Source organism: Symphodus melops (genome assembly GCF_947650265.1).
Source record: "Symphodus melops genome assembly, chromosome: 11".
Taxonomy (NCBI): Eukaryota; Metazoa; Chordata; class Actinopteri; order Labriformes; family Labridae; genus Symphodus; species Symphodus melops.
Genome location: NC_136701.1, coordinates 19,581,998 through 19,609,903, shown reverse-complemented (window position 1 = coordinate 19,609,903; position 27,906 = coordinate 19,581,998). Strand labels below are relative to the sequence as shown.

Genomic DNA, 27,906 nt, shown 5'->3' with positions numbered 1-27,906 from the left:
TTGAAGTCACCAGAAGAACACGATCTGTGTTATTCAGTTTCGGCCTCTTTACCAGTAAATAGACTTGGACTTGATCTTAGGGCATTTTTAACGTTTGATTTTTTTTTTCTTTTAAACATTTCTTGGGAGAGGTATAGAGGTGGCACAAGGCTGATCATGTCTTTATTTGTTAAGTCCATTGCTGTTCTCAGGAACGAGGCCTTCCATGACGGCACGCTTTGACTCCAGGATCTGCACGAAAACAAGAAAGAGTCTTTTAACCAAACAGCCAGCTGAAACGCCTCCTCCAGCAAATGAACTCATCGGCCAACATAACCACAGTATCTGTACAATATATTGCCTACCAGCAGTGGAATAACTTCTTCTTCTATTTTGTACTATCTGGCATCATATACTTCAGTGATAGTTAAGTGCTCTTTTATTTTGCCAGGCAATATCTGAAACAGTTAATACTGATGTGTTCTCGAGCTTGGATTGCACAAGTATTGATGTAAATGAAATTCAACATTTTGAATTACAGCTGCACTGTTTCAGTAACAATCTCACCTGGAAGTCAGAACTCAGTCCAATGATGCTCTGCAAATTGGTGCTGAAATAACCCAAAACATACTGTCCACCAAGCAGAGGGATCTCGTCCTTATCCACAGATATCTGCAACCAACACATGCACGCATATAAAATAACACATTGACAGTATTTGTGCAAACATGATGCACATGCCTCTTTTGCACATTACCTGTATGACTTCATTGGTCTCAGGCAGGTCTACCTCTCTGACCCACACAAAGGTTTCATAATCAGACGCACTCTTGAATCCCGCCTGCAGGAGAACAATTTCATGACTTCAGATCTGTCAGGTATAATATTTATTGTTTTTTGTTCTGTTTTTTTTTTTTTTTTTTTTTACTTTTTATCACAAGTACCTTGTAGAGGCCAATCCAGTCCCATGTGGAGGACTCAAAGTCCTCTTGGACAGTGTAAGTAATGAGTGCTTCCTGGTCGGCGCTCCATACACCCAGAGGAGAAACATGCACCAGCGCTGTGTCAAAGTGCTTCCTCAGCTGAAGATTAACAAGAGGAAAGAGATGGAGCTTTAACAAAATGATTACCGCTACACATATTGGGTTGTTAGAGAAGAAATGAGTCCTACATCCTGCTGTCCTCACCTCCAAGCTGAAGGTTGCAATGACAGGCTTGTGGTCACTGACCCCATAGCTCATGTCACTGGTGTATTTGTCCTGTATGACCAGGAGTGGGTACTCATCCATGTCTTCATCAGCTGATGTCGACGCCTTCTCATCATCCACATCCTCTGATGGAGGAGTTTTGGGTTTTATGCGCCACAGGATACGGTCTGTCCATGCTGGTTTCCTCTTCTTGCCACTGATCGAAGCAATAAGATGATATTTAAAGGTCTTAAACAACGAGTGAAGAAGCTGAATTCTTTGATTCAGATGCTTACCTGAGAGGGCACAATTCCATGCCAACCTTATATATCTTTGTTTCAAATAAAAATACTGGAAACAGTGCCGTTACAGAACACACAAATCACACTCACATGCAGTGCAGAGCAAATGCTAAAGCTTAGCATGCTGTGGAGAAAATGTGGGGTGACAATACCATTGGAAATGGTATCATAAAGTTTGAATTATAAGCACAGTCGCTATCACAAGAACAACTTTAACTATGCAGGAACAAACAGTGTGTGGGACTTGGTGCAGAAGGAAGTTGTATCAGATCTAATAAATGTGCAGATTATTTCTGTAATTCGACATCAGTTGTGTCATATGAACCCCCCTTGGGGTCTTTCCATTAAACCAGTGTCTCCATTTTTAAGAATGAAAGGTCATACGTAGATAACCTTCAAGGTAAACATCCATATCAAAGGGCCCTAAAGTTATTCCTACAGGGTGTATCTATGGAGACACCCACCTTTGCGGGTTTAGCTCCCTGTACCAGGCCCCCAACCAGACAGAGAGCAGCCCCCAGGTGAGGGAGGTGAGGAGGAAGAAGAGGGTGGTGCTGCAGCGCTGCAGGGGTCTGGGTCTGTACATGGTTAGGGGCAGAGCCACAGTGCTCTTTCTGGGAGAGACACACAGAGTGTGCTAGTTTCAGGATGGAATATAACTCGCTGTAAGAGCTGCTCCAAACTCAAGCCACATATCAGGATTCACTTCTCCTTTTATTTTATCTCAGGGTGTCAACTACAGACGTGCTGGCAGACACTTCAGGAAAAAGGACAGATGGTGCGATGACTGAGAATGTGGGGCATGCGATACAGAAAAAAACAACAACTGTGCCTTACTTAAAACGCAACCACGTCTTCGGAGTGCTGTGTAAATCATAAGGAAATAAAAGCACAGGCAGATTCTGAGACGTGTTGAGTTTTTTTTTTTTTTTTTTTTTTTTTTTGGAAGAACTCTTTGCTTGTCGCACATGTTACCTGGTATCATAGGTGTCAGAGTTACGATCAAACTTGTAGGTGGGTTTGAAGTTTAACGGCCCTTCCTCAAATTCCTGTAGGAAAGGTTCGTTCTTCTTCATCATGATGAGCTGCAGAGCAATGAATTAAGTTAGCATTTGTGATTTTTTAAAAAGTTACAGTCTGATGTGTATGTGTACTTATTACAGCAGTCCACCTGGTCTTTGTTCCACAGCAAATGAAGACGATCGCCGTTGATGGACGAGCGGAGGAAGTGCAATCCGTGGTCTGCGATACGGAAGTTCAGGTCCCCAAAAACGAACACGACCCTGTGAGACAGGGATGGAGACTCATTTTAGCTCATCGTGCATGTATTTAAGTCGTGCATGTATTGAGTGGTGTCGAGTTTGTATTTGCACACTGACTTGTGGTCACGGACGTAGGGCGTGTCCGACATGTCAAACTCTTGGTTCTCAAGTATGTACTCAATTTCATCAACTCGCTGAAGAGCGTAGTTCATGTGAGCGGCGAGGTGGCAGTTGAGGAAACACACCATGTGACCGTAGAAGGAGAAACGCACGGACACTCCTCCTTTGTTACCCTGAAGAGGACAAACAGAGGAGGACGAGGGACATGGTAAAAATGTAATGTAAAATGAAAAGGTAAAGTGAATCCACTTCTACTAAGTTAAAAAAAAAAAAAAATCTTTATGAACGATTCCATGTAAAATAACACACAATTTATTCTTTCATTTATAGAAGAATGTAAAAAAAAAACCTATAGATCAAAACTTGAACTTAAAAGCTAAAACTACATCAAGAACTTTTATTGCTAATTTGACCATTTGCCCCCTTGTAGCTCCCCAGTTCCACTGTTCTTTGTTGGTGATTTCATTCCATCACAGCTCCTGGACACTCCACTTCTCAAACACAATAGGCCTTTCATAATGTGTTAAACCCCACTGCATCTGATGTCGATGGGATTCCTAGTGTGCATAGTTTAATAGAGTTGTTGTCTTCTGTTGCCAGTTCTTACCCAGTAGCCAAAGATGCCGGTGCGAGTGTAGGTGGTCTCGATGTTTCTGATGAAGGGGAGATGTGCCTGTTTGGCAAAAAACAGCAGCAGCAAACCCTGCATTCTCACGGATGTGACCTGCACAAAGAGCGAGACCGATTTTAACCATCGACGTTGAATTGTTTTCTTTTTAATTGCATTTTGTCCTCCTTCTTTATCATGTAAATGTTTGTTTACCTCATTAAAATTGACCTTAAATCTATTTTGAGGTACAGCAACATGCACTGAAAACATGTAACTTTACATCCTTAAAAAATATTGTGTATTACAGATATCTCAAACTAAACTAAAGAGTCCATAAAAATAGTACCACATAAAGTAGCTAAATGTTTTCACATGTTATATATTTAATTTCACTTGAATCCAATATCCTTTATACCAAGTGTCCCACACATAAAAACACAAAACCTTCTTCATATACAAGGCTGTGTTCCCCTCTTTCCTCTCCTACCTTAACAAAGCCTCTGGGTGCCAGTGCATTCATGAAGACATGGCTCCAGGAGTCCTCCACCAGCAGGTCAGAGATGAACCTCACTGGGGTGGCATTCACCTCCTGCAGGCTGTCACACACCAACACAGAGCAAATGTATGTAAAACACAGCCTATTACACGTCTTTTTATTTCATTAATATATCTGTCCAAGTTGTTTAATGAGACATTTTTATCCTTTATTCCAACTCCTGGTGAAGATGTGATTTGACCCTTACCCGATTACATAGAGGTCTGTGGGGGGCTGGACGTCTAGCTGCAGCAAAGAGGCGACGTCTTCAGGGGGCTCCGCCGTGGCAACGTTCCAGGTCACCATGTGCAGCCTATAGTGGAGGGTTAAGTCATCACAAGAATTAAACATGATGGAATAAAAAAAAAAAAGCACAACCAATTACAGCTTAATTACTTCTATAACCTTGAATGCACAAATAGAAATACTTCTTTTAGAAATGATATCCATTTAAATTCACAATGCTGTTTCAAATACGAAATGTATGTTTATGGCCTTTTATATTTACAAAAGATTTAAAATGAACAACAGAAGACAGGACTAATATGAAAAGATAAAATACTTTTTTCCCCACATTAACTTAAAATATTGATTTAAAAAAAAAATCAGAAAAACAAACATGATCCACATAAACTACTATTGACGTTCTTGTAATATTGTTACGTCTTTTTAAACCTTTCTGTCTTTACATCTAAGGTTTCCGAATCCTTTTGCATATTTGAGAGAGCCCAAACACTTCTGTGTTTATCTCTGAAAAGTTGTGTATTTGTGATGAGCATGTGCACATGTCAACCTGAACACATCTGAGGGAATGTAGCGGCCACACAGCTGAAAGGCTTCATCTAGCGTGCGGGAAACCTCTTCACTGGCCTCATCGTCAGAGCTCATGTCCTCTATGCAGGTGAGCAGCTGAGACAGACGCTGGCGGAGGAGCGCCTTGGACCTGGAGCTCTGAGACGCTGAGCTGCTCATGCTGTCCGAGCGCTGGCGGGGACCATCAATGAAGTCATCCATGTTTGGGACTAATTTTTAGCTAGGTGTCCTCAAGGTCAGAAGAAAAAAAACCAATCCAGAATCCAGAAGAGAAAATGCCTTTGGTTGGATTTATCCTCGGATGTCTTTGGTTGCAGCCATGTGAGGCCTTTTGAAGTAACATGAAATGACTCCTGTGGAGGTGATTCTCTCTGTATGTGCTCCTGGCAGCTTCTGATACAGGTCCTTCAAACTGGATTAGAAAAAAAAACACAGCCTGCACTGCTCTGCTAAAGTCCCTTCTGTGGCACAACCCCGTTTGGTCATGCAGCAACAGAGCAGCGAGGGACAAAGCAGCAGGGCCGACTCAGGAATGTGGGCATGATCGAGTCAGATTTAGATTATAATCGCAGGCAGGAGACGGGCATGTGAACATGTGTGTGTATGTATGTTTGTCAGTGCGTATGTGTGTAGTATCAGGGGTGGAAGAGTACATGGCTGGAGGCTGATCCTCTATCATTGTTAGTATGTTGTTGCAAAACTTGGGTAACCCTTCAGCTCCATAAGAGCTTTCCTCCATCACTGTGTCAGCTGAGCACAATGAATGGAAACATGCAATATAGGGAACAGCAGCACACAATAGTATTAGCTTCTTTTGGCCCAAATCCTGCCTCTCCTCATATAGGCGAAAGGTTAGATTGACAATCCAGAGAGGAGTCTTGTAAGTATAGCACAGCTCTGTCGTAGGCTTTTTATGCAAGAAACAAAAAGTGAAATAATTCTTAATAACAAGTGTTACAGAGCAGTTAAAAATGGATTTACGTCATAGATTTAGAGGCACACGATGCATGAAGCAATCAGCAGCTTTGCCAAATACTTAAGTGTCTTAAAGATTTAGTGACTATAAAGTGGCAAGATAACATTTTACAAATATAAAGTTCGGTTCCAGACAGTTTTGCAGTTGTATATGCAGATTTCAATCATTTATAGATCCTGTACTACATACTTTACGGTAAAGAATTGACATTACATGTTTTTGGTATTTTTAAAGACATTCTTCTTCATATCTGTTCAGTTAACTAAGAAACGTTTCAACATGTTTTACTCTTACGGATATTCCACAAGTAAAGTAAATGACACTGATATTGTTTTTGTATTATTTTGATAGCACTGCATCTAAAAGATAAATAACTTTGTAGAACGTTTTTGCTGCATAATTATCCTCTCTTATTAAATCATTTCTGTTCAGTCAATGAACAAAACAGTCTGCCTGTTGCACAATGAAAAAGGGTGCCCCTGCTTCTTCATGTAACAGAGTCACATGCAGAGAATTAAAACGCATTCTTTAGCCAACAGAAGTGTTAAGTGGATAACTGGGGGGGTCACCAGTCTAGTGAGAAATGTTGAATAAGAGACTATTTACGTTTTTATCACAGAGCCTAGAAAACTCTGGCATTTTCAAATCTACTTATGAGGGTTAAGCAATCCTGACACCACACAGGCGGGTTATAGCCTACCTTCTTTTCTCAACTCTCTTTTTTTCCTGCCTGAAGTCTATGCTTTCATTTACAATTACTTCCATATCCTGTTCCTTCTTGTTTTCACATGTGCAAGACCATAACAGGACAAACAGAAGAAGAAGTCGGTGTGCGATTTTGTTCTTACCTGCACTTGTCCTTCCCAACGCTTCTAATTCTTCCAGTGCTCATTTTCTCCCCTGTGGTTGCACACAAATACACCTCATCAAAGTGTGAACAAGAAGAAACACATACACGAAAATAAACCTCTTGCCTTCACTGTGTGGTGCAAGCTGTGTGATTATAGTAGACCTGACAATGCCTGAAAGTAATTTCTGAAATGGCTTTGTAATCACGTGTAATCACTGTTATCTTCATCCATGTTAAAGCAGCAGTGCCCTGTAGGTCACAGGTAAAAACAGAAACTATTTACCCTAAATATATTTTATACATTTAATCTAAACATACTGATGTATGGCATTTTTACAAAACGTTTTAGTGCAATCTTAAAGGTACATTATGACCAACCAAACCCTGCACACAGTTGGTCAGAGAGTCTTTGATGGTTAATAACTTTTTATTTAAGTAATTTACAAAAATTAAAGAGACACACATTTCACCTCCAGTTTCTTTCTAATGTAGGAATTGTTGATATAAGATATATTGATCATGAGTAATTCAAAAGAGAGTAAAAAGTGTGGCAACCAACCCCAGTCTACCCTAGACCTAACAGAGATGCCTGAAAGTAATTACTGAAAGAGCTTTATAATCACGTGTATTCACTGTTACTTTAAACCATGTTTAAAAAAAACACACTGTAGGTCACCGGTAAAAACACAAACTCTTTACCCTAAAGATATAATCTGAAGTACAGATGTATGGAATAGTTTAGTTTTTAAGCAGTTGGCTTATCTAACTTTGAATCTCTTTTTTGGACAGTTACCAGCATAATTGGAATTTGTTAACGTATATGTCCCTTCCAGACATGCACTGGTTTATACACTGCGTTAATCAACAAACCTTATCCACTCAGTGGCATAAACACAAGCTGAACACAGATACTTTAACTAGAACCACATTGTGGCTAAACTGTTAGCAACATAGTGTGCTAAACATGTGGCAAAAACTAACAACGCTGGCCTTAACTTGCATATGTGTATGTCCAATATTTGGACATACACATTGTCCTCTTGTATTTCTGTTTTGTTAAGGAAAACTCCTGAGGGAAAATCTCTTCACTGTTATGTTTACTAGTTAGCTACTAACCTTTAGCATTGTTTGATCCTGCAAAGGTACCATCAAGTTGTTGTTGTTTTTAAAAGTTCTTGGCTATAGAATTAAATTGCAAATAGCTGCTTGAACAAACTGAAGCTGTTTTACTGTAACTCAGGGTTTTAATCAACAACATTTGAATTTAAACAAACTAAACAATTATGACGAGCTCATGGACATACCGAGTAAGATGCTTATGAGTATTTTTTTTATGATGAATCCTATGACTCTTCTTTTATTGCAGTCATTTAACCTTTATAGAAATAGGCATTTTATGTGTAGCTTCAACCATACCTGTTTTCTGTCATAATATGTCTTAAAGTAAATCTACATGAATGTTTGAGTTGGTTTTGCTAGCCCTTTCTCCATTGTTTAATTTAAGACAACCTATAGCAGAAAAAAGTTAGTTCTTGAGTTCTCCTATAGCGACCTAGCTAACTGCTAAATGTGTCTGTTGTGTTATTTTTCAAAACTCAAATATTTCAGCTTGTATAAAACAAAGACATAATATCAATAACACAGATATAAAACATGTCTTAAACAAACTAAAACACAAAGGCTGAGGACTAAAGAGCCAGATGTTAATTTAGTGTTTATGAGTCCAATTCCTCTTCTTCTTATGTGTTATTTGAATTCTTTATACAGAAATATTGATTTCTGTAGCTTTAACTTTAACTGCTTTCTGCCTATACCCCAGGTTACCCTATATTGATTCTACAACTTCTTAAGGTCTAAAACTTACAATAATTATGGAGTTGTTTATGACAACATTACAGTCGCCACAAAGGTGTTACACACACCCAGACTAATTGGAGACTGGATTTACTGTCCTAATACCACACAGACATTTGATACAGGATCAACAGCACAGTCAAATGTTAGAAAATGTGAACGTTACATTGCATTTTTCAAAATCCCCAAATCTAACTCTCTGTAGTTTTTTCAAATCAGAAAGTTTGATATTTAAAAAAGTCTTCTCTTAAAAAATTAAAATACACCTCTCGTCTGTATTTAGTACCTGTTGAAAATAAAACATCTAAAAAGTTCATTACCTTTGTCAACGTGTCTCTCTCGTGGCGTCTTGAAAAAGGTGCAGACCCCCTGTGAACAGATGACGAAGCTCTCCAAAGGGGAGTCTAGAGACTGGAACTGCTTTCCTACGTTGAGTCCCGTTGTTTGACTGTTTGTTCTCTTTTGGGCCTCAGCTGTTCCCCTTCTGAAGACAAAGTCCCATGCACAACCTGCTCTGGACTTAAAGCGTAACATCGGATCAAGCTATTATCCCAGGTTGGTTAACAACCTGGTGAATGAGTATTATCTTATTCATGAATGGACATGTCTGTTTATTGAATGTCACCATGACGCATGGCATTTGTTACACTAAAGCCCTCTTTGTATGTTCATAAATAATCCTTCTCTCTCTTAACTTGTGGAATGTCTTTGGGCTTTAATGTGTGCTTTTTCAATTAAACTGCAAACCTGCAGTGATTTCTCCAATAACTCTGGGCAGTTGGCCTGCCTTAAAGAGTATTGTCAGTAAGTTTTTTTTTTAATGTTATTATTCACTTTACAGGCTCTAAATAAAGTGTGTGCTATGACAGGTGTTAGCATGTTAAGTCTGTGTTTAGCTGTATTAGAATAGTTAAGCAAACCAATAACTATGATGTTGCACTCACAACAGTCACAATTACTGTAGCAGTTTTTAGCCAAGAAACATTAATTCATACACTGATCAACCTGCCTGACTCTTTGAGTTAAATAGAACAGAATACATTTTTAATATCCTCCAGAGGTGGAAATTTGCCTTATTTAAAAGGCACCTCGTCACCTTTCTTCAGAAGACTTTCTTAAGTTGTGGAAGCCTTTCAGAAATGCATAAAAACGTTTTCAACATATTTAAGGTGCCTACAGATCAAGTGTTGAATTAACAATAAATAACAGTAAATTCTTTTCAAATGGTTCTGACATACTGCCAGACTTGGGAAACCTGTTATTTCTTGTGCAAATACTAATCCATTGTCAATTTACTCTTTGATTGATTTATAGTTTTTGTACTGCAACAGCTGCACAAAACAGCTTCCTCTGACAAATTAAGTAATTCCTTAGAGTACCTCGAGAAGCATGACTTTTAAAAGGTCTAATTTTCAGGGTTCCCACGTTTGAAGGACACTTGCAGCAAACACACTGTCACTAATGTGCCGAAGGTAAGGAGACTGCTGCTCTTGTTTACATTCAATACATAACACTGAAAAAAAAACCCATTTACATCAAAGGTTATGTACAGTTGCTTTGCTTCTTTTTATTCATTTCTTTATGTCTCCAATGTACAGTAGTGTTATTAGAAGATAAAATGACAAAAAGGCACAAATTTACAATAAAAGAAAAAAAAACAGGAGACGAGTTAACAGGAATGAGAGAGAGAGTTAGAGAGAGACAGATAGCGAGAAAGAGAGAGAGAGCTTTAACAATTTAAAAACAGTTGGGGGTTGTGGAATCATTTGGTTTTCATGTTCTCATTATAAATCAAGGAATCTAACAACAGATATCTATGAGATTGTCTCTGTTACACCATGTTCTCACACAAGTTTAAATGGTATCTGTAGGCCCTTTAAATGGACCAACTGTCGATATCTTTTGTCAAACAACCATGTACATTGTCTGAGCTTTTTTTTGCTATATTGACAATATTCAGACAGTGGCGACTTTCCAGTGGCAGAATGCTCAGGGTGCAAAGCTAAAATGTTGTTATACTGATATCATCATTCTGCTGAATGCCAGGTTGCATCAGTTTAGTGTATGTGATAGCTTGTTGTAATTTCACTGCTTTCAGATTGATCAGCAACTTTAAAGACAATAGACAGCCACAGCAAGACATTTGACATAAGCGCTCGATCTGGGGATTACATTAGCCAGCTAACAGTGATGTTAATTGTCGGATTTAACTCCATGAGTGTAAGCTCGTAATTAGCTGGATGCTAAAATTAACAACAGCTCAAGTTCACCTTCAACTTCGTTAAAGATAGCAATACCATTTGACAATCAAACACATAATAAATAACTAAAATTCCCTGCTAACAGTAGTGTTAGCCAGTGGTGTGCTATTGTTAGCTGTTAGTTAGAGTTTGGCTTATGAAAAATGTTTTTTCTGTTTCGATCAATCTATAGCCTAAGCAGAACAATGTTAGAGTGAGATTCCCTCATTTAGCAATCTTGAATGCAGCTTAACAGCCTTTGAGCTTCCCACTGACATAAAAAGAAAATTGCCACCTTCTGAATATGGCCCATAGCTATACACTCCAAGCCTCCAGTAGGCTACCTGGTTGAAGCTGCTCTTAAATGTAGAATAATTTCCCTTGAGTTCACTTAACTAACCACAGGAGGGAAAAACTGACTTTCACTGAGGCTCCATTTAGAGACACCATTAGCTAGTTATGTGGATCAATGATGTGACCCAAGCTGCCGTTATACATGTTCCCTTTCAGTGAGAGTGTAGTTCAGAGACTGACAACAGAGGTACAACAACACTCAGAACAAAAATATATATTTATGCACCGTCCTGCCAATGAGACATGGTTCCTGTGAGGGAAGAATGTGTTAAGGAGGGGAGATAGTTAACAGGGTGTTTGTTTTGTTCTCACTCATTTTTCCATCAACTACTAAATTTTTTAAACAACGAGAGATGATGATATTTTTCAGCAACTCTAACTCCTTACAATAAAACCTCGGTGAGAGAGAGAGAGAGAGAGAGAGAGAGAGAGAGAGAGAGAGACTTCTGTGAAACGTTGAATTTTTAGCAATGTTAAAGGCGGATCAAGTTTCAAGAAAGTGAGCTGCAGGTTTGGCAGGACAGTCTGATCTATATACGTGTGTTCATCTACATTAATTTATTTACTATTTACAGAGTCAATACATACAGTACATCCACAGATCTCCATGACTCAGTTGGTAACCCCATCACAGACAGTGAGTGAGATGCTTGATGGACACAGAGAGGTATAGGGTTGGACACGTGCTTTCTTTAAAGAGGAGGCAACAGGAAGTAGTGATGGCTGTAACAACTTTGAATGATGGTAATAAATAAGATTGAAGGAAAGCACTGATTTTCAAAATTGTAAAAGGAGTTCCTCTGAGGCAAGGACAAATTATCCTTGATTATTTTCACATGGTTCGAATTGCCTTGAATGGGTCTTTTCAGCTTGGTATCCTTATGGCGAATACAAGATATATTGACGGCTGTTATTGGACTCAAAGCTCCTGTGAGGAACTTTTGATTTGTGTCAGTTTCCATGACAAGCTGTGTCTTTTTGCAGATTGTGTTCTGTATATTAGTGAGTTGATTTTTCGGATGAAAACAATCTCATGCTGCTCTTGTCTGACACCTACCCCGGAGCAGTGTTTACAGGCATTAAAAATAACATTATAGAAATAGTCAAGCTTCTTCCTGATGGTCTCTTTAACTTTTGAAGGGCATATACAGGCATCCCTATTAATGTCATTCTACTTGATAGTCAGATGAAAAATTCGTCACAGGAGCTTTAAGATAGATAACACCAACATTTTTTATGTGAACTGTTGCTTGCTCTTTGAAGTTTCCACACATTCGAAAAAATATGGATATAAAAACAGAGGATTGAAAAAAATGAGGACAAAGGAGGCCAAACAGACATCATAAAGTTATCCATTACTTCCTCCCCTCTTTACCCAGCCAGCATAGACACGCTACTGTACATCACTCATTAACACTCATGCATATACTGAAAAAACACACTATCACAAATAACCACCTTGAGATTCCAGCAGGACAAAACCCAGGTCATCCAAAGACAAACACAATAAACCAGCACTTAATGACCAATCAACATCTTCACAATCCTTGACCGTGTGCTCTGCTTTACTTAAACCATTTTTAGTCTTTAGGTTACAGACAGCAGACTGAGATAGACCGGCAATGATACAGGAGAGACCAACGTGTCATGGTAGTTATTGCTATCGCTGGATAAGACCATTTATCCACTGGAAGTGATGGGATGGGGGACAGGGCAAGAACTGATGACATTTTTCTATGAAAGAACCATTTATCTATCTACAGTAAGCGGGGAGGAGAAGTGTATCTATGATGCTAAAATCACCGCCATGAAAGGGTTAAACGGGTGAAAGGAGAGAGAAGAAGAACAAAGCGAGACGGTGTGATTGATGGCTGGTCCTTAATGTATTTTATATCAATCCTTGTCTACTTTTCTGTCTTTGTTTATGTGATTGTGTGTGTGTGTGTGTGTGTGTGTGTGTGTGTGTGAGTGACAATGTATGTTTAAATTACTAAACTGTTATCAGTCTGTGCGAGCAGCCAAGTGAAACTGTAAAGCTAGAAATGATCAGGTAAAAGAATAAAAAACAAAAAAAACACAACAACAACAAGAAACCTTGATAATTTTCCAACACTACAGGAACACACACACACCTATAAACACCCACACACACATAAACCGAAGCGTGCGCATACAAACTCACGAAGCAGCAGAAAAGCCATCAAATGCCTCAACATATTAAGGAAGCTACGAGGGAAAAAATCCAAACTGATAGGTCAGGAGTACAGCAGAACAGGCTAGCAAAATCCCGACCTTGCAGCGATGGTTTGTGGACAACAGCAACAGAAGGAAACACTGCATTAAAGTAGACACGAATGGAGAGAAGGAGGTACGATGACAAATCAGGAAAGAACTCAACACTGAGCAGATACAGCTTGGTCTGGAAAAAATACGCAGACAAACTTACAAACAAAATCATTTTAAAAACCCTGTTTATATATTTATATATATATATTTATATATACTGTATATTTCAATACAACTTTCAGCTCCCCCAATATATGGTTTTTCTGTATATTTACAAATCTGTGGGATATCTTAAATAGAAATAAATCCTAAATTGCAGAGATAAATGACACTATTCTCTGTAGTTTAGAACGGTTCAGAGGCTGACAGAGAGAGAGCGAGAGAGGACTGACAAGATTTCTAATGTTGCTACTGGAGGCCTCAGAGCAGTTCATAAGATGGGGACACTGGATGGTGAGAAACAAATAGAGATGGATGGGAGGGGATGAGGGACATGATGGAGTTTACTGGGTCCAGGTCCCTGAAAACCAGACTGTAGCAAGAGGGAAGCCGGGGGTGCTGTGGGTGGGGGTTGTTGGACTGGCCGGTCAGACATTGTGTCAGTTGGAATAGGAGGAGGATGTGAATCCGCTGGTGTCTGGGTATTCTTATCTGGAAGAAGTACAAAGAGGAAAGAACATTTAAAAAAAAGGCTTGGGTAAAGAGTTTAGGAAAGGGGGGACCTGGCCCACTTGGTTTTGGGCTGCTGGACAAGTTGGGCAGAATAAGGGTCACTAACACCAACACAAGAGTTGTTGCACTATATTTAACCATCACAATAATAAGCTATGTTGTAGTCTGTACCAACCGGAGGGATCTTTCTCTGCTTTATTGCTCGGCTAAATGTGCGTTTTGGTAAGCAGACGCTATGGGACATCAAAACCGTGACAGAGTCTGCAGCTTACCAAAATAAGTCACCTGCGCAGTATGTTGCAGGGTTATTTTGGCTTCATTTTTGTACAACTGGAGCAGGAACAGATGCATCTGAATATATAGCCAGCAGATACTTCCAATTAAAATAAATGTATATTTAAAGGGGTCTGTCTATACAGATAACAAGAGTGCAGTTAGAGTTCTCAGGAGACATTTGAAGTTCTCACCTGATGAGCAGCAGCATTCACGGTCCAACACAGCCTCAGTCTTCTAGAGCCACCATCCCTTTAACTGGGTCCTTCACTCTCATCTGATGCGCACAAAGAAAAGCCAAAATAAAGAAGATGTTAAAAACTTCTTATCCAAACGCAGGAGGATGTGTTTAGTGATTTATTACTAACTAAATTATACATGGAAACCGACTTTCATCATCTGGCTCTTCCTTTAGTTTTAGCGCCCACCTCATCTAGCTCCTTGCGTGTCTCCTCCTCCATGCGACGAATGTCCTCCATATTCAAGTCAATCCACTTGTCGATCCAGCAGAACAGTTGACGGTGAAAGTTAGTGAACAAACGCTTCTCTTGCTGGAAATCACAAATACACAAAAAGATAAGTCATCATTTGTTTGAATGGAATCATTGTTAATAATTAATATAATTAATATAATTAATAATTAGTTAATTGTTCAAATAATATAATCAAAATTGTATCCTATAATGTCCTGTTTGTCCACTAGAGGCTGGTGCAGCCCAAATATACAACTTCATACTAACTAGTCATCTCTGGCAAGCTTGCAAAGAGTGACACAGTTTGCCTTCACACAATATGAGACACATTGGCACAGCCGTCCTTAAATCAACGTTTACAATATCACATCCAAATATTATAGTCATAAATCCTTCCAGAGTAGCTGACCTTAATATGCGGTGACAAACTGCAATGCAGCACCGCGGTCACGATGGTAAACAAACCTTTTGAATGAAGTTCTCCACTTTATTTTGCAGGCCCCACCACTTGAATTTCACGGTGACCAGTTTGTAGGCACACATGTGTGGGCAGTCTTTCTTGTTCGGAAGTTCCTTCTGAAAGTTCACAGACATGCAGAGAGGACTTTTAGAAACGTTAACATAAATTGATGGGATAATGCCTCCTGCTCAGCCCCCCTACATCATCTCTACATGACAACTTGAGCAGTATTTTGTCATCACAACCGACAATAACATTTGACGGAATACTTGCACCTACATTTTGACTGACTTATTAATTTCAAATGAAAATAGGACATTTAAGTACAAAGTTATGATGTGACATGATTTCATTCCCACAAGCCCACAGGGTCCTACATAATTACTACATCACTTACTACATGATTTCTGATCGTTAATTTTTTTTGCCTTTAATGGATTGAACAGCTGAAGACAAACAAGAAATGTTGCGAGAACAGAGTTTTAACCCATGGATGCTACAATGAGCACCATAGCCATGACATGAACTTTAGACCCTTTACCTTCCAGTCTGGTCCTAGAGGGCCTCGTCCTGTCTTCACTGACTTGTACCTGCAGGGATCCTCCTCTGGCTTGTAGTCCTGCAGAGAGAGAGTGAGAGAGAGAGAGAGAGAGAGAGAGAGAGAGAGAGAGAGAGAGATGATAAAAATGGATGAAACAGTGGAGATGGAATTAGTCATAAACCTATTGATGCAAGCGTTCCAATATGGATCTAAAGAAACAAATGGTTTAACCTTGGAATCCACTTGGCTTCTGTCTGCAATATCAATATAGACTACATCCACCTTCTTCCAGGTTTCTGCATCCAAACCGTGTACCTGAAACAGAAGCAGAGGTAGATACAGGCACAAGTCTCTGCAAACAGCTAACAGAGAGTGCATATGATGTAAATCAATATTTAAGGACTTTGAAAAGGTCAAAACATTCACTGACAAATAATTTGGTGTCTTTAAGCATTTTTGCAAGAAATAGGTTGTTATGGATTAAATAAATATTTATTTTTGCATGTTCAAAAGTTAAAGTAGCCTATAAATAGGGGATCGTTTCTGTACATCATGCACAGAATTAATTAAGCATTTTTTTATTAGAATACAAGTAAACATGTTGAAGCAGTGGGAAATGCTGGCGGTACATAGCTACCAGCTACAGGACTTGGAAACGAAGGAAAAACACCCACAAGGTGTGTGATACAGTAGAATTAAAAATATCGCGTAAAAGGTGCAAAGTGGGCTCTTGTTTATCACTTGCATTGTTTCATGCAACCCTACACATTGGCCTAAACACACAAAATACATCTTTTCAGTCTTTAACAATTACATTTTCAAGGTGTCCTGTGTCAGGTTTGTGCCATGTCTCGATCTTGATCAGGAAGTTGTCTTTCATATACTCGTTCTGCAGAGAAAAAGGAAACAATCCTCAAGTACAGAAAGGAGAACGGCCCACAGGAAAATACGCAAGCAAGTTCAAAAATAACATAGACAGGATTTAGTGACCCTTTTCCCCCCACATACAGACATACAGAGTATCCGTGCTGCTGCTGCTGCTGTGTTAATGAAATAGATCAAATGTCTTACTCAACTTTCAGGTGAATTTCCTCCCTCTTTGTGCATTCAGACATCTTTGTCGTTTTTTTATTAACATGCATGACATTTACAACATACAAAAGAGAAAAAATACTTACAGTGATGACTGCAGAGCCAGATGAAGATAAGCACCGCAGCAAACACAAAGAAAAGACAAAAACATGGATGAAACAGCTCTAACAGTCCTGGACAGTTTAAAGTGTTCAGGGGACCTGTCCAACTACATCTTTAAGTGAGTAATGTGTGTATGTGTGATTCCTGGTCATGTCTTTTTATTGTCCTGTGTGTTTGTATAAAAGATGGCTGCCTGGCAGCTTGCAGCGTGTGCATGATCTCTGTCTGAAAGACTTGAGTGATTGCATGGCTCCTCTCACTGGACATACAGTTAATTATTCAAGAGCTCCTTCAAGGTGACAGAGACTGCAAGACTCAGAGGAAGAAAGAGACATCCACACTTACATCTCACACACATTTATAGGTACCACAGCCAATCCAACAGATAATTCATTTTTTTAAAGGTGAAGTTTAGAAGATTTTTAATTAGCATTATTATTTCCTTAGTAACTACCGGTAATTTAAAATCAATATTACTTAGTAAGTTAAATTTATTGCACCTTTCTTAAACTGCCATCACAAAGTGCTTCACCATTAAAGATTTAGTTTTATGTATGAAGAGATGTCTTTTCCTCTATCTGACTCGTGGTTGAGTTCGGGCAGGTTTCTAACAGCAGATATGTATTGGCGTCTATAATTCTAAACTTCTGTTGCATAACGTTGTATGCATTATGAGTGTCTGTATTTATTATAATGCCTGAGCAATATTATATATGTATGATTTTACAAATCTCTATTTTAGTGTGGTATTTGGTGTGTACTGTGTCTTTAATACACCAGTTCATTGTTGTGCTTGTCACTTATTGGAGTTATTTGCTGAGCTGTTAAAGGAGTATTGCCTCCATCAAATTCCCCCTGGGGAACAGTAACGCACCTCTTATCTTGTCAAAACTCCCACTTTCAGTTATTATTATTGGTGTGATGCAGCCTCCAAAAGTACTTTGAGACATTATGTTATTGATTAAGAACAGCTAAAGGCATCCAAAGAATCCAAACTCAGTATGTATGTGCTAATGGATTTCTTTTTAAAGACTCGGTTTGGTCTCATTTCCATGTTGTACGAACGTTCTTCTCCCCTAGGACTCTGCTCTGAAATCCCTACCCCCACAACCCCTTTTTTGTACTTCACTTTCTATTTCTCCCTCGTCTCCTTCCTACTATCCTATATACAGGAACTACTGGACACCGTAACATAGTGCAACTACTGGACACCGTTACTAAATTGCAACCCAGCCAGTTTCATCTAAGCCACCCGACCTCAGTTGATATGAGTCCGTTCCACTCTTGAGGTCATCAGTCATCAACCCAAATATCTACAGTGTCCCTTTATCTCTCAACCCCTTCCCTCATCCCTTCATCACTCCTCTCTATTTGGTATTCCTTGCCTCATCCGTCATTTCAAACCTGTATAAACATATCTCTATTGGAGAAACCTTTGGCATTGAATATGTATATATATTTAAGGGTTAAGGTTATAATATTGAATACCGGTAGAAGCCATAATATGAAAATCCTGTGTTTGTGTTGTGTGTGTGAAAGTGTGTGAAAGTGTGTGAAAGAGTGTGCTACCTGTGCGACAGTATGGGTATGCATTCCAGGCCTTCTCGTGGATGTTCAGAGCTGAAGACGGAGCCAACATTCTGACGAATGACGGCACTTTACTGCAGGAGGGAAAAAAGTCAAAGCCAGGCTGAGTTAATAAGTACTCCACTAATCTAATTGTTCCTTACTTCACAATATTTAAATCTTGAAAGCAAGCTGAATATAAAAAGTAGGGTTAGCTACTTGTTCACCAAAACTTTTAGCACTGATTTAGGGATGACACACTCTTGTAGGCCAACCCAGAAGTTTGTACTTTGGAGTATTCGTAGAAAATATGCTCTGTGGCATTAAGAAGTTAATATAAAACCAAATTTAGTTCAACAAGCAAATCCTCCAAATGGAGCACTTTCATGATATTATAATAAAAAAACAACCGTTACCGTAACACCACCAGTGTAAACTTGTGTAAACCCAGAGTGTAAACTTGTACCTGATGGATGTGGTGGTGTTTCACGTTCATGATGGTTCACTTATTTTTGAAATAAGTGAACTGCGAAATTGCCAAAATGCTAATGATTTCAACATTTAACTTAAAGTACCACTAAGTACAGGCAAACAAATATGCTAGCGTTGCTGTTTCCTTCAAATACTTTTCAGCAGGTTTCAGCATTAACGCTAACCTAAGCTAACCCTACTGATGGCGACAGTGTCGTTTTTACCACACAAACATGAAATGTATCAATCTTTTGGCAAACCACTGCTTAAAAAGCAGTAGAAGTTTTTTTTAGCTTACTAGGCTCTTATTGACTTTAAAGAGAATATACTGAGGCAGACAAATATATGAATGGACTGAAGCCAGGAGACGAGGCCCCGAGGGAGAGATTAATGATGTTGCCTTCCTGCTTGACGTTTCTTGGTGTCTCCTGCCTCTTTAAGTATGAAAATGAATGCATACCTCTGCAAATGGTAGATTTTGTGTGTGTACTGTCCCTTCTCTCCATCTTTCTCGTAGGGCTCATTTTTAAGCACCTCCACTCCTTCTCCTCCGCCGGTCTCATTCTTACTGGCCTCAGCCACAGAGTAGAGCTGGCCCACCTGGTACTGCAAAAAGACAGGAAAAGAGGTTTGAATGGAGTGGAATGTGTGTTTAACATATTATCCTGTAGATAAGTAAGCTTCCACATACATATCCTTCTTTTTTCATGTTTCATCAGTGCATCTATTTCAATCTTAAGTTGTGGATTACTTCTTCTTCTGATCCTTTTCTTGATCCCACCGTTTTCCTGTCCGTGTCCCTGAATCCTCTTAATCTGCTACACACTCCAGTTAGTCTTCCTGTCCTGTCAACTTTTTTTTGTTCACCCATTGTGTTTCCTCTTCCACAAACTGGACACTTTCAACTCCTTTCATCCTTCCTTCCTCTCATTCCTCACCTTCCTGATCCTGAGTTTGCAGCATGTGAGTGTTTCAACACAGGAACAATGGCTTCTTTCATTTTCTTAATCACGTCTAATCCACCATATAACCTCTGCACAAAGCTGGAGCAGTCAGAGTTGTGACATCACAAAGATTGAGCATGATGGTGCCGTTTGAATTATTCTAATGTTTGCACAAGACTGACGTTACAGTTACATCCTCTGTCCTGTTACTTAATGTGAAAACAATGATGCAAAATTAAACCAACACAATGTTATAGTCACATGAAGACAAACATGTTATAGTACCATGCAGTCAATTTCATCTAGTCATTGATATTGTTAAAATATGATATATGTGGTTAAAACACATTCTTCAATACATTCACGTTTGTGTCTCATGTGGGTACAACCACACCAGAAACAAATCCCTCCAATCAACTTAAACATAATTTTTCTGCCTCAAACTGTGCAAATATTTTCTTCAGAGGTCACTGTTTAGCCTGAGCTTAAAAGTAAAAAAAAATAAGACCGACCTGTGTTTAACTGATGAGAGCCATAATGACTGAACGGGGATAGTGACGAGAGGCTGGATTTTGATCACATTTCAAGAAGGACTAGGTTGGTAAAATGTGATAATAACCACAGAACCTTTTCTTTTTGAAGCGTCCCCTCACTTTGCTTTTTGCATCTGCGTCAAATGTCACCATTGTGTCACTTCTTCTAGCAACTTTTGAGTGCAGAGAAGGTGAACATAAAGAACAAATGAGTCACTTTCCAGAGACTTCTCTTTGAGCCATGACCTTTTAACCTTTGATGTGCTTTTAAAATGTTACGCTTCTCCACAGCATCAGTGATGAAAGGCAAAGAGACACAGCCTTGACAAACCTGTGCCATACAGGTTTAAAGCGCTTCCCTCAAGTCAGCTGCCGACTACATAAATGGATACAGGAACAGAGAAGCCTCCTGGGTAAAAATGCTAGACAATGATAATTTAACTTGGCCTTTCAGGGTGAGGCTTTTCTACAACCTTTCTCTTTCCTCCCTAAAAAAAAAGCTGATTAAACTGCTATGGGAGCTTAACTCACTCGGCTAGAACAGATCCTACAACATACTTCTCCAAAAAGGCTTTAAGGAGATGGATCTCAATATATCATAGTTATGTTGCGACCTTTGAAAATAAATATAATTAAATCGAAACTGTTGACAACAAGTGAAAATAATATACTTTAAGAAAATCTGATTATGTTGCCTTAATTCACAACAGAGCCAGAAGGACTCTCTGAACAGGACTTCTGCAGAGAGTCGGGGTGTGAAGCTCTGGTCGGATGTGATTCACTGACAGAGGGGGCCTGCATGCTTTCAGAGACGGCATGTTCCTCATCTGTATTCAGTCTCAGTCGATCACATTTTAGTCAAAGAATTCGTTTTTGAGATTCTTGCGTTGAATCGCGACGCAACATTTGCCCGGCCACAATTTAGTGTGCTGCAGCCTTAAAAGGAACCTGCCCCATTGTGTGGAGGTATGATGATGTTAAAGGAACACAAACACACACACACACACACACACACACACACACACACACACACACACACACACACACTAATGAGAGCAACATGTGTAGATCTGAAGCCTCCATTAGCCAGAGGAAATGTAAAAAGAATACATAGACAAAATATAAATCTTTCAGTATATTACGCAGATAATCTAAATGTTTAGTAATCAGTGTATTTCCTTAAAAGAGGGACAGAAACACAAGTATATGCTCAAGATTTTAGCTATGGGTGTGATTGGACATTTAAAGGATTCAGTGTTGTCTTCCTCAATGTTGGCATGCCATGCTTTTCAAATGTTGTGTCTAAGCTGTAACGCAGCTGTCTGCCACTAGCTGGGGTTGTCGATCCGGCGAACGGGCCACGCACTTCTTCTTGGATGGAAACGAGCACAGAGATGCAGTGCAGTTTGACGGCATTATGGTCAAGAAAATGAAGATAATAAAAGTTGAATGTTGGCTGTGTTAGTTTAAACTTGCATATACAACCCCAGGACAGTCTGGAGCAGGACAATGCATAACTACATTCAGCACAGCTATGTGAGAAGATACCTGCAAGTGGGACTTAAGGCCGGTGATGCTAGCAATGCTAACGGTAGCCACACTCGACAAACCAATCTGACTCTGTTTACCCAGAAAGAAAAGAAAGGAACAACGACTTCCTATGATGCATATCGTTGTTTTAGATTTAGACAAGTCTTTTAGTCTGAATGTGAATTTCTGTTTTAATCGACAGGGAAATCAGTCAAACAGTCCTCGTGTGAACACACAATATAAAGGGCATGTGTCATTCAGGGGAGTTGTGGAGGTAGTTTCAGGTGTCTCATTTACAATGCAGACCTGAATAGAAGCAGGAGTGAACTCCAGAGGTAAGAACAGGGGACACAGAGAGAAACGAGGACAGGGACAGACTGCTGACTGTTCATTCAATGGGCTCTATTTGATATCTGATTGAAAGCAGCTGCAATCTTCAACAACACCTTATCTCACAAGGTGATCGATGCAGCTCTTTCTCTGAGTACGGGGAAAAAAAGTACAAAAAGAGTAGTACTGAAAATAAACACGAATAAAACTAATCCCGCCAAAAGAAGAGCTGCTTTACAATGACGGGCACATTTCCAAATACTGTGAACCAGGAATTAGATAACAACAGGCGGGCCTTGGACCATTGATGGCTGGAAACTGAAATATACAAAAATGACACTTACCTCTTCCACAGAGATAGGAAGAATCACTCGACTGTAAGAGAAGGAAACAGAAAATGAATTCGTTAAAAGTTTTCACTTTCAGGTAACATTGTATTATGTTTTTTCACATGCACAAAACTCCTGAAAGTTTTTGGGGCATAGAGACATAGATGCAGACATTTTTCTTGTCCAACGTCACCCTGTAGTCCTACCGTATTTTTTTTATAAGTCAGAGTGAGCCTACTGTATGTGAGAACACAGCAGGACAAATTTAAGAAAATACATCACTAGTGACTTAGAGGTCGCCCTTGTGAGATGTATCCATGAGAGACTCAGTTGTCAAAACTTACTTTGACAACTGAAAGATTTATGAAAGGAAAAAAAATGTGTGAACGAGTGACTCGGGAGGATTTCAGGGGCTGCAAACCTGACGCTTTCTAGACATTTTCAGTTATGGATATGTGAAAACGGCTTCAGCTTGTTTTCCCCACGGTGGAAAGGTTTGAGTTTATAAATAAATCCAGACACTCAGTGAGTGTATTTTGGTTTACTTTGCCTTTAGATTGAAACATGTTCAGGCAAGGCAAGTTTATTTATATAGAGCACATTTCAACAACAAGGCAATTCAAAGTGCTTGTTTAATCGACTCAACATATCTTCGTTTTTCTCTCCACAGGGATAGTTGTTGAATTTCTTTAATAAAAATCGGATCCCCTCAGTCCTACTTCACATGCACTACGACTGTACTGTACATAAATAAATTAAGAAGCTTCCCTTTACAAACTAGCGTACGAGCCTGTTGAGAAAAAAATCCCTCAACACTGTGTAGCTGAATCTGTGATGAAACTCATTGTGGCTTTAATTTGCTATGAATGAACTGTCACTGTGACCTGGATTAACATAGAGTGACACACTGACAACATGAACCGACGTCTTGGCAAATCAGCTCGATACACCCTTTTCCATGATGCTGCTGAGGAGCTGAGCCGCAGTCAGCACATGCGGATTTGTGACAAACAGTTCAATGGGCTCTATGTGTACTTACATGACAGTCAGACTGTCATGGTCCTGACTTGCATCCTGATAAGTAGCTAATTCAAGGAGTCCACAAGTGACTTCATTTTTAGAGCATGTGTATGTTGACCTGGGAAGAGAAAAGCCTGCCTTGGGGGTCTTTCCAAAGTTAGTCACTTTTAAACTGTCTGCCATGTCACATGAGCCTTTTACCAAAAAATAAATTCCTAAATTGACACAAAAAGGCAGTCAGGCAGTCCTTTAGGCGTTCAAATATGATATTTCACTTGACAGTGAATCAGCAGGAGGAAATTAATTATCTTTTTATTTCAGTTCTAAGGAGAAGATGAGAAAATGCTTCACTGAAGCAAGAAAAACAGCACGATTAATCCCAAAAACTTGGGCCTGAAGCTGCTATGCCGCCGAACAGATTCATGACAGTTTTACCTGTCCACACATTTACTGTGATGATAGTATAAAAGTAGATTAATGTGTTGATCCTCGTTGTTAAGGAACAGTTGTTTCTTTAATGTGTGTGCGTGTGTAAGGAGGGCGAAAAGATTTGTTCTTTGGTGTTGTAGTCACAGTCAAAAGTCCAGATCGGCCCACTCAAAAACACAGTATATATATATATATGTATATATATGTATATATATGTATATATATATGTATATATATATATATATATATATATATATATATATATATATATATATATAGCTGGACGTCGAAACTGCACTCCTTCCCCTGACACTAGTGTGTTCTGAAGCAGCACAGTTCTCTTGTACAGTATGCAGCTTCTCTGACTGTTTTGTAACTGTGTGATGTATGCCTAAATTCTGATAATCCCAACTGCTTCCCACTCGCCACTGACTGTAATCTGGCTCTGAGTCCAAGCCAGACATCGCATGGGAGACCAGATGCTGCAAAGAAGGCAGACACAGTGGAAACTGTGAGGGGAAAAATGGTGATAAAGTCACATTGATCAAACTTAGAGACTGTTTTATTTTTTTAATCAAGTTTTCTAGTAGTTGTTCTGTTATATATTATATATTCTCCTATATATACACTATAGTACTTGTACTGCTCAAACGCCCAGAAATAAGAGTGTACATAAGGTGTAGATGATGGTACTGTGAGTAAAATCTTAAAAAGGGCAACAGTTTAATAGTTTGCTGAATTTGGGCAAAGTAAAAGCAGGAAGTCAAGTCACCTTAATGCTTGTTATCTTCTCTCTCTCTCTCTCTCTCTCTCTCTCTCTCTCTCTCTCTCTCTCTATCTGCAAACCTCCTTGCACTAAAGGTCTCAAAAGGAGGATCGGGTGTCTCTGTACTTCTTCAGAAAACAAACACCCTCCTTCTTTCCTGCACATCTTTCCTGTCTTATCTTCCAGTGTTCTCTCTGACTCTTCTATTCTCTTCCTTTCTCCTATTCTTTTTTTTTTTTTTTTTTTTTTAACCTTTGTCTCTTCCAATGCTGTGGAAAAGTGCCAGAGCTCATAGAAGTGGAGAAAAAGTGGACCAGGAGTTATTTAGGTCAGTGGTTCAGGTGAGCAGTGCAGAGTTTGTGCTACATCTGGACGTGGATCAATTCACTGTCTCTTGACCCCCATGATGACATCTCAGTGTGTGTAGTATGTACGTGTGTGTGTGTGTGTGTGTGTGTGAGAGTGTGTGTAGGCCTGGTGGTGTGCCTCATGTGTTGACAGTCTATAAGTGCATTCAACATTTAATCGTGACCGATTTAATTAATTTGCGGGCAGACTGCTGAGACCCAGACTCTCCCTAATCACTTCAGATCTTTAGCCATGCCATCACTCTCATCCTGCAGCTTTTGGTGCTGCCAGCCCATCAATTGATTAAATACATGCGAGAAATGAGGACAGCAATGGATGTTATGTGTAATTTTAAATGTATGACCATTTCAACCAAACTACCTTTGATTCTGTTTTAGAAAAAAAAAGCGTTATTTTAGGTTTAAACTGCCAAGAGGGAAATGTGTATCAATGTACAATAACTTATCTCTGACCTTGGCATTTAATTACAATAACAATCTGAACAATGAGATGTATTAATGTCAACAGAGAATCATTTTAGGATCTTTTTAAGAAGAGATGAAAACGATCTGATGCTCAAACATTTGAAGGGAACGACTATTTTCACGCTAGGTCACATCCTTGAGGCAAAATGAACAGAGTGCCTTCTCACATTAATGCCGGAGTGCCTGTCAGAAGTGGAAAACGAAGCATAATGTCTTATTTTTGCACTTGAAGCCCAATATCCATCTACAATTTACTGGCCCTCTTCCAAGTGCCAGCTGATTGTGAGCAGGCCTCAGTCAGCTCTCCTCGCCTTACACTGAGGCCTGCAGACGAAATGTGTTAAAGTAGAGTTGCAAAAAAAACCCCCCAAAAAACCCCCCAAAACGCCGAATATGTATCTGTCAACGCTTCATCCCAATTCGGATACCATACTCTCTTCCTCTTCCTGCCACATCCTCACAAATGTCTGACTGGTGCGTCAAAACTCGCCATTTGCCATCCTTTCGCCCCCCCTTCCCTAAAGCTTTGCAACCACCTCCCTTACCTGCATGCCCACTCCCACCCAGCATCCCCTCGAGCATCCCCTCTAAACCCACATCTGCCTATCTCCGTTCCTCCACAGTAGAGGTAAATGCCGGAATGCTCCCATCAGGCGTTTCACCTTCACCGCGCATCAATAACATGGCCACAGCGGCTTATAGGGATGGACGCTGGCACGGCACGGCACGGCTCGGCGAGGCTTACATCTTTTCCTCAGCAATACTACTCTAGAGCATCTATCATTTTAGCACCAGTGCAAAGGATATGTTATTATCCGCTCAAACGAGGAGAATACTTGGGAGAATTATGATTCAAAACGTGAAGGGCACAGCCATGCCTGCGCCGGCTGCTGATGCAACTCCATCCGCGCCGCGTTTTTTCGGCATCTCTCGCCTTACTGAGTGGAGGTGATGGAGTGTGATTTGCATATAAAATATGGACAGACATGTAACCAAGCAGATACAGGGCGATGATGTCGACATCACACTGCCTGCTCTCCTGTAATTCCACTCCAGGGCGAGACTGGCCACAATGTCAGCGATGCAAACCAGACGGATAAACGCGCACACATCCTCTCACATACACACGCACTCTCTCACACACACAGCTACTTACAATTCCTTTATAAGCATTTTTCAGGCGGTGAAGTCAGAGAATCCTAGAGAGGAAGCAGAAGCAGCTGAAATGTACAGGTCCAAAGACACAGGGTCGATCCCTCCCTCCGATTAGTATCTTCTTTTCTCCGCTCGTTTCTCTCCCACCTCTCCCCCTCTATGTCATTCTACCTCCACAGTTGCTTATTTTCTTCACATTCACTTCCTGATCGGGGCCGCGGCGCGGCGTTGCTGCTGCGCGCGAGCACCGAGGCCTGTGCAGAGCAGAGCACACACGAAAAAGGAGGGTGCACCCAAGGGTGCAGTGAGGTGAATGCTGGGTCCAGCAAGACTGAATCACAGAAAGGTCTATTTATAGTTACCAATAAAAATACATTATATATCACTGAGGTCTAATGTGCAAAAAAAATAAAGAGCCAAACCACTAAATCCTTTTTCACTCATGATTCCCCTTATAAATAAAAAATATACTTAACTAGTGATGATTGATTTATGAGAAGAAAAAAATAGACGACATTCACACAAGACATTCAAGATGTTGTTATAGCCTTTTTTTATAAGGAGTTTCCATGAAAACATGTTAAAAAAAAATAAGATGGACTATAAAACATTTAACAAAGGCTTCGCAATAATACTAAAAGCATGTAAGATCAGAATCATGCAAAGGTACTTCTCTGCATCGGCTTTCTTCAGAGTGTGCTACACCCTCTGCGTCATCGCCGTCACAGTGACGTAGAAGCTGGGTTATTCACCATCAGAGTATATACGGGCATGACACGGGGACCACCACCGCTGGCACAGACGCACGGTGCGTCAGCTCTGTAAGCCCTTTAAACCAAGTCCTCGGATCTAATTTGATTATCTGCCTCCAGAAAGTCAAAACCGTAACATCTCCATTAAGATTCCTGTAGATCATGACTGATGCTTTTTTTTCCACACATCACAACGACTTTCAAATAGCCTATGCGTTTCTAATGGTGGAATTAATTTATCAAGTAGGACAATTAGTCATAGGGGAA

At 39.8% G+C, this 27,906-nt stretch overlaps 2 protein-coding genes across 7 annotated transcripts; both read right to left on the bottom strand.

Moving 5' to 3' along the window:
- Window positions 1-145: 145 nt before the first annotated feature.
- inpp5kb (inositol polyphosphate-5-phosphatase Kb) lies at window positions 146-9,235 on the bottom strand. 6 transcript variants are annotated; one of them, XM_079355074.1, is made up of 15 exons: window positions 7,751-7,774; window positions 6,633-6,684; window positions 4,789-5,220; window positions 4,204-4,308; window positions 3,948-4,056; window positions 3,458-3,574; window positions 2,848-3,023; window positions 2,640-2,751; window positions 2,444-2,553; window positions 2,306-2,332; window positions 1,167-1,383; window positions 924-1,061; window positions 737-820; window positions 547-651; window positions 146-231 (listed from the first exon to the last, which is right to left on the bottom strand). In XM_079355074.1, exons 3-15 carry the CDS (start codon window positions 5,007-5,009, stop codon window positions 163-165), a joined length of 1,590 nt encoding a protein of 529 aa, XP_079211200.1. In that variant the 5' UTR covers window positions 5,010-5,220; window positions 6,633-6,684; window positions 7,751-7,774; the 3' UTR covers window positions 146-162. The 6 variants fall into 6 exon arrangements, with proteins under 6 accessions (XP_079211200.1, XP_079211198.1, XP_079211199.1 ...); XM_079355072.1 differs by lacking the exons at window positions 4,789-5,220; window positions 7,751-7,774 and adding an exon at window positions 8,809-9,235; XM_079355073.1 differs by lacking the exons at window positions 2,306-2,332; window positions 4,789-5,220; window positions 7,751-7,774 and adding an exon at window positions 8,809-9,235.
- Window positions 9,236-11,856: 2,621 nt separating this feature from the next.
- pitpnab (phosphatidylinositol transfer protein, alpha b) lies at window positions 11,857-27,158 on the bottom strand. The gene is made up of 12 exons (XM_079356682.1): window positions 26,889-27,158; window positions 22,700-22,730; window positions 19,479-19,624; window positions 18,551-18,642; window positions 16,966-16,973; window positions 16,602-16,676; window positions 16,019-16,102; window positions 15,788-15,865; window positions 15,252-15,362; window positions 14,742-14,864; window positions 14,508-14,590; window positions 11,857-14,019 (listed from the first exon to the last, which is right to left on the bottom strand). Exons 1-11 carry the CDS (start codon window positions 26,903-26,905, stop codon window positions 14,543-14,545), a joined length of 813 nt encoding a protein of 270 aa, XP_079212808.1. The 5' UTR covers window positions 26,906-27,158; the 3' UTR covers window positions 11,857-14,019; window positions 14,508-14,542.
- Window positions 27,159-27,906: the final 748 nt, after the last annotated feature.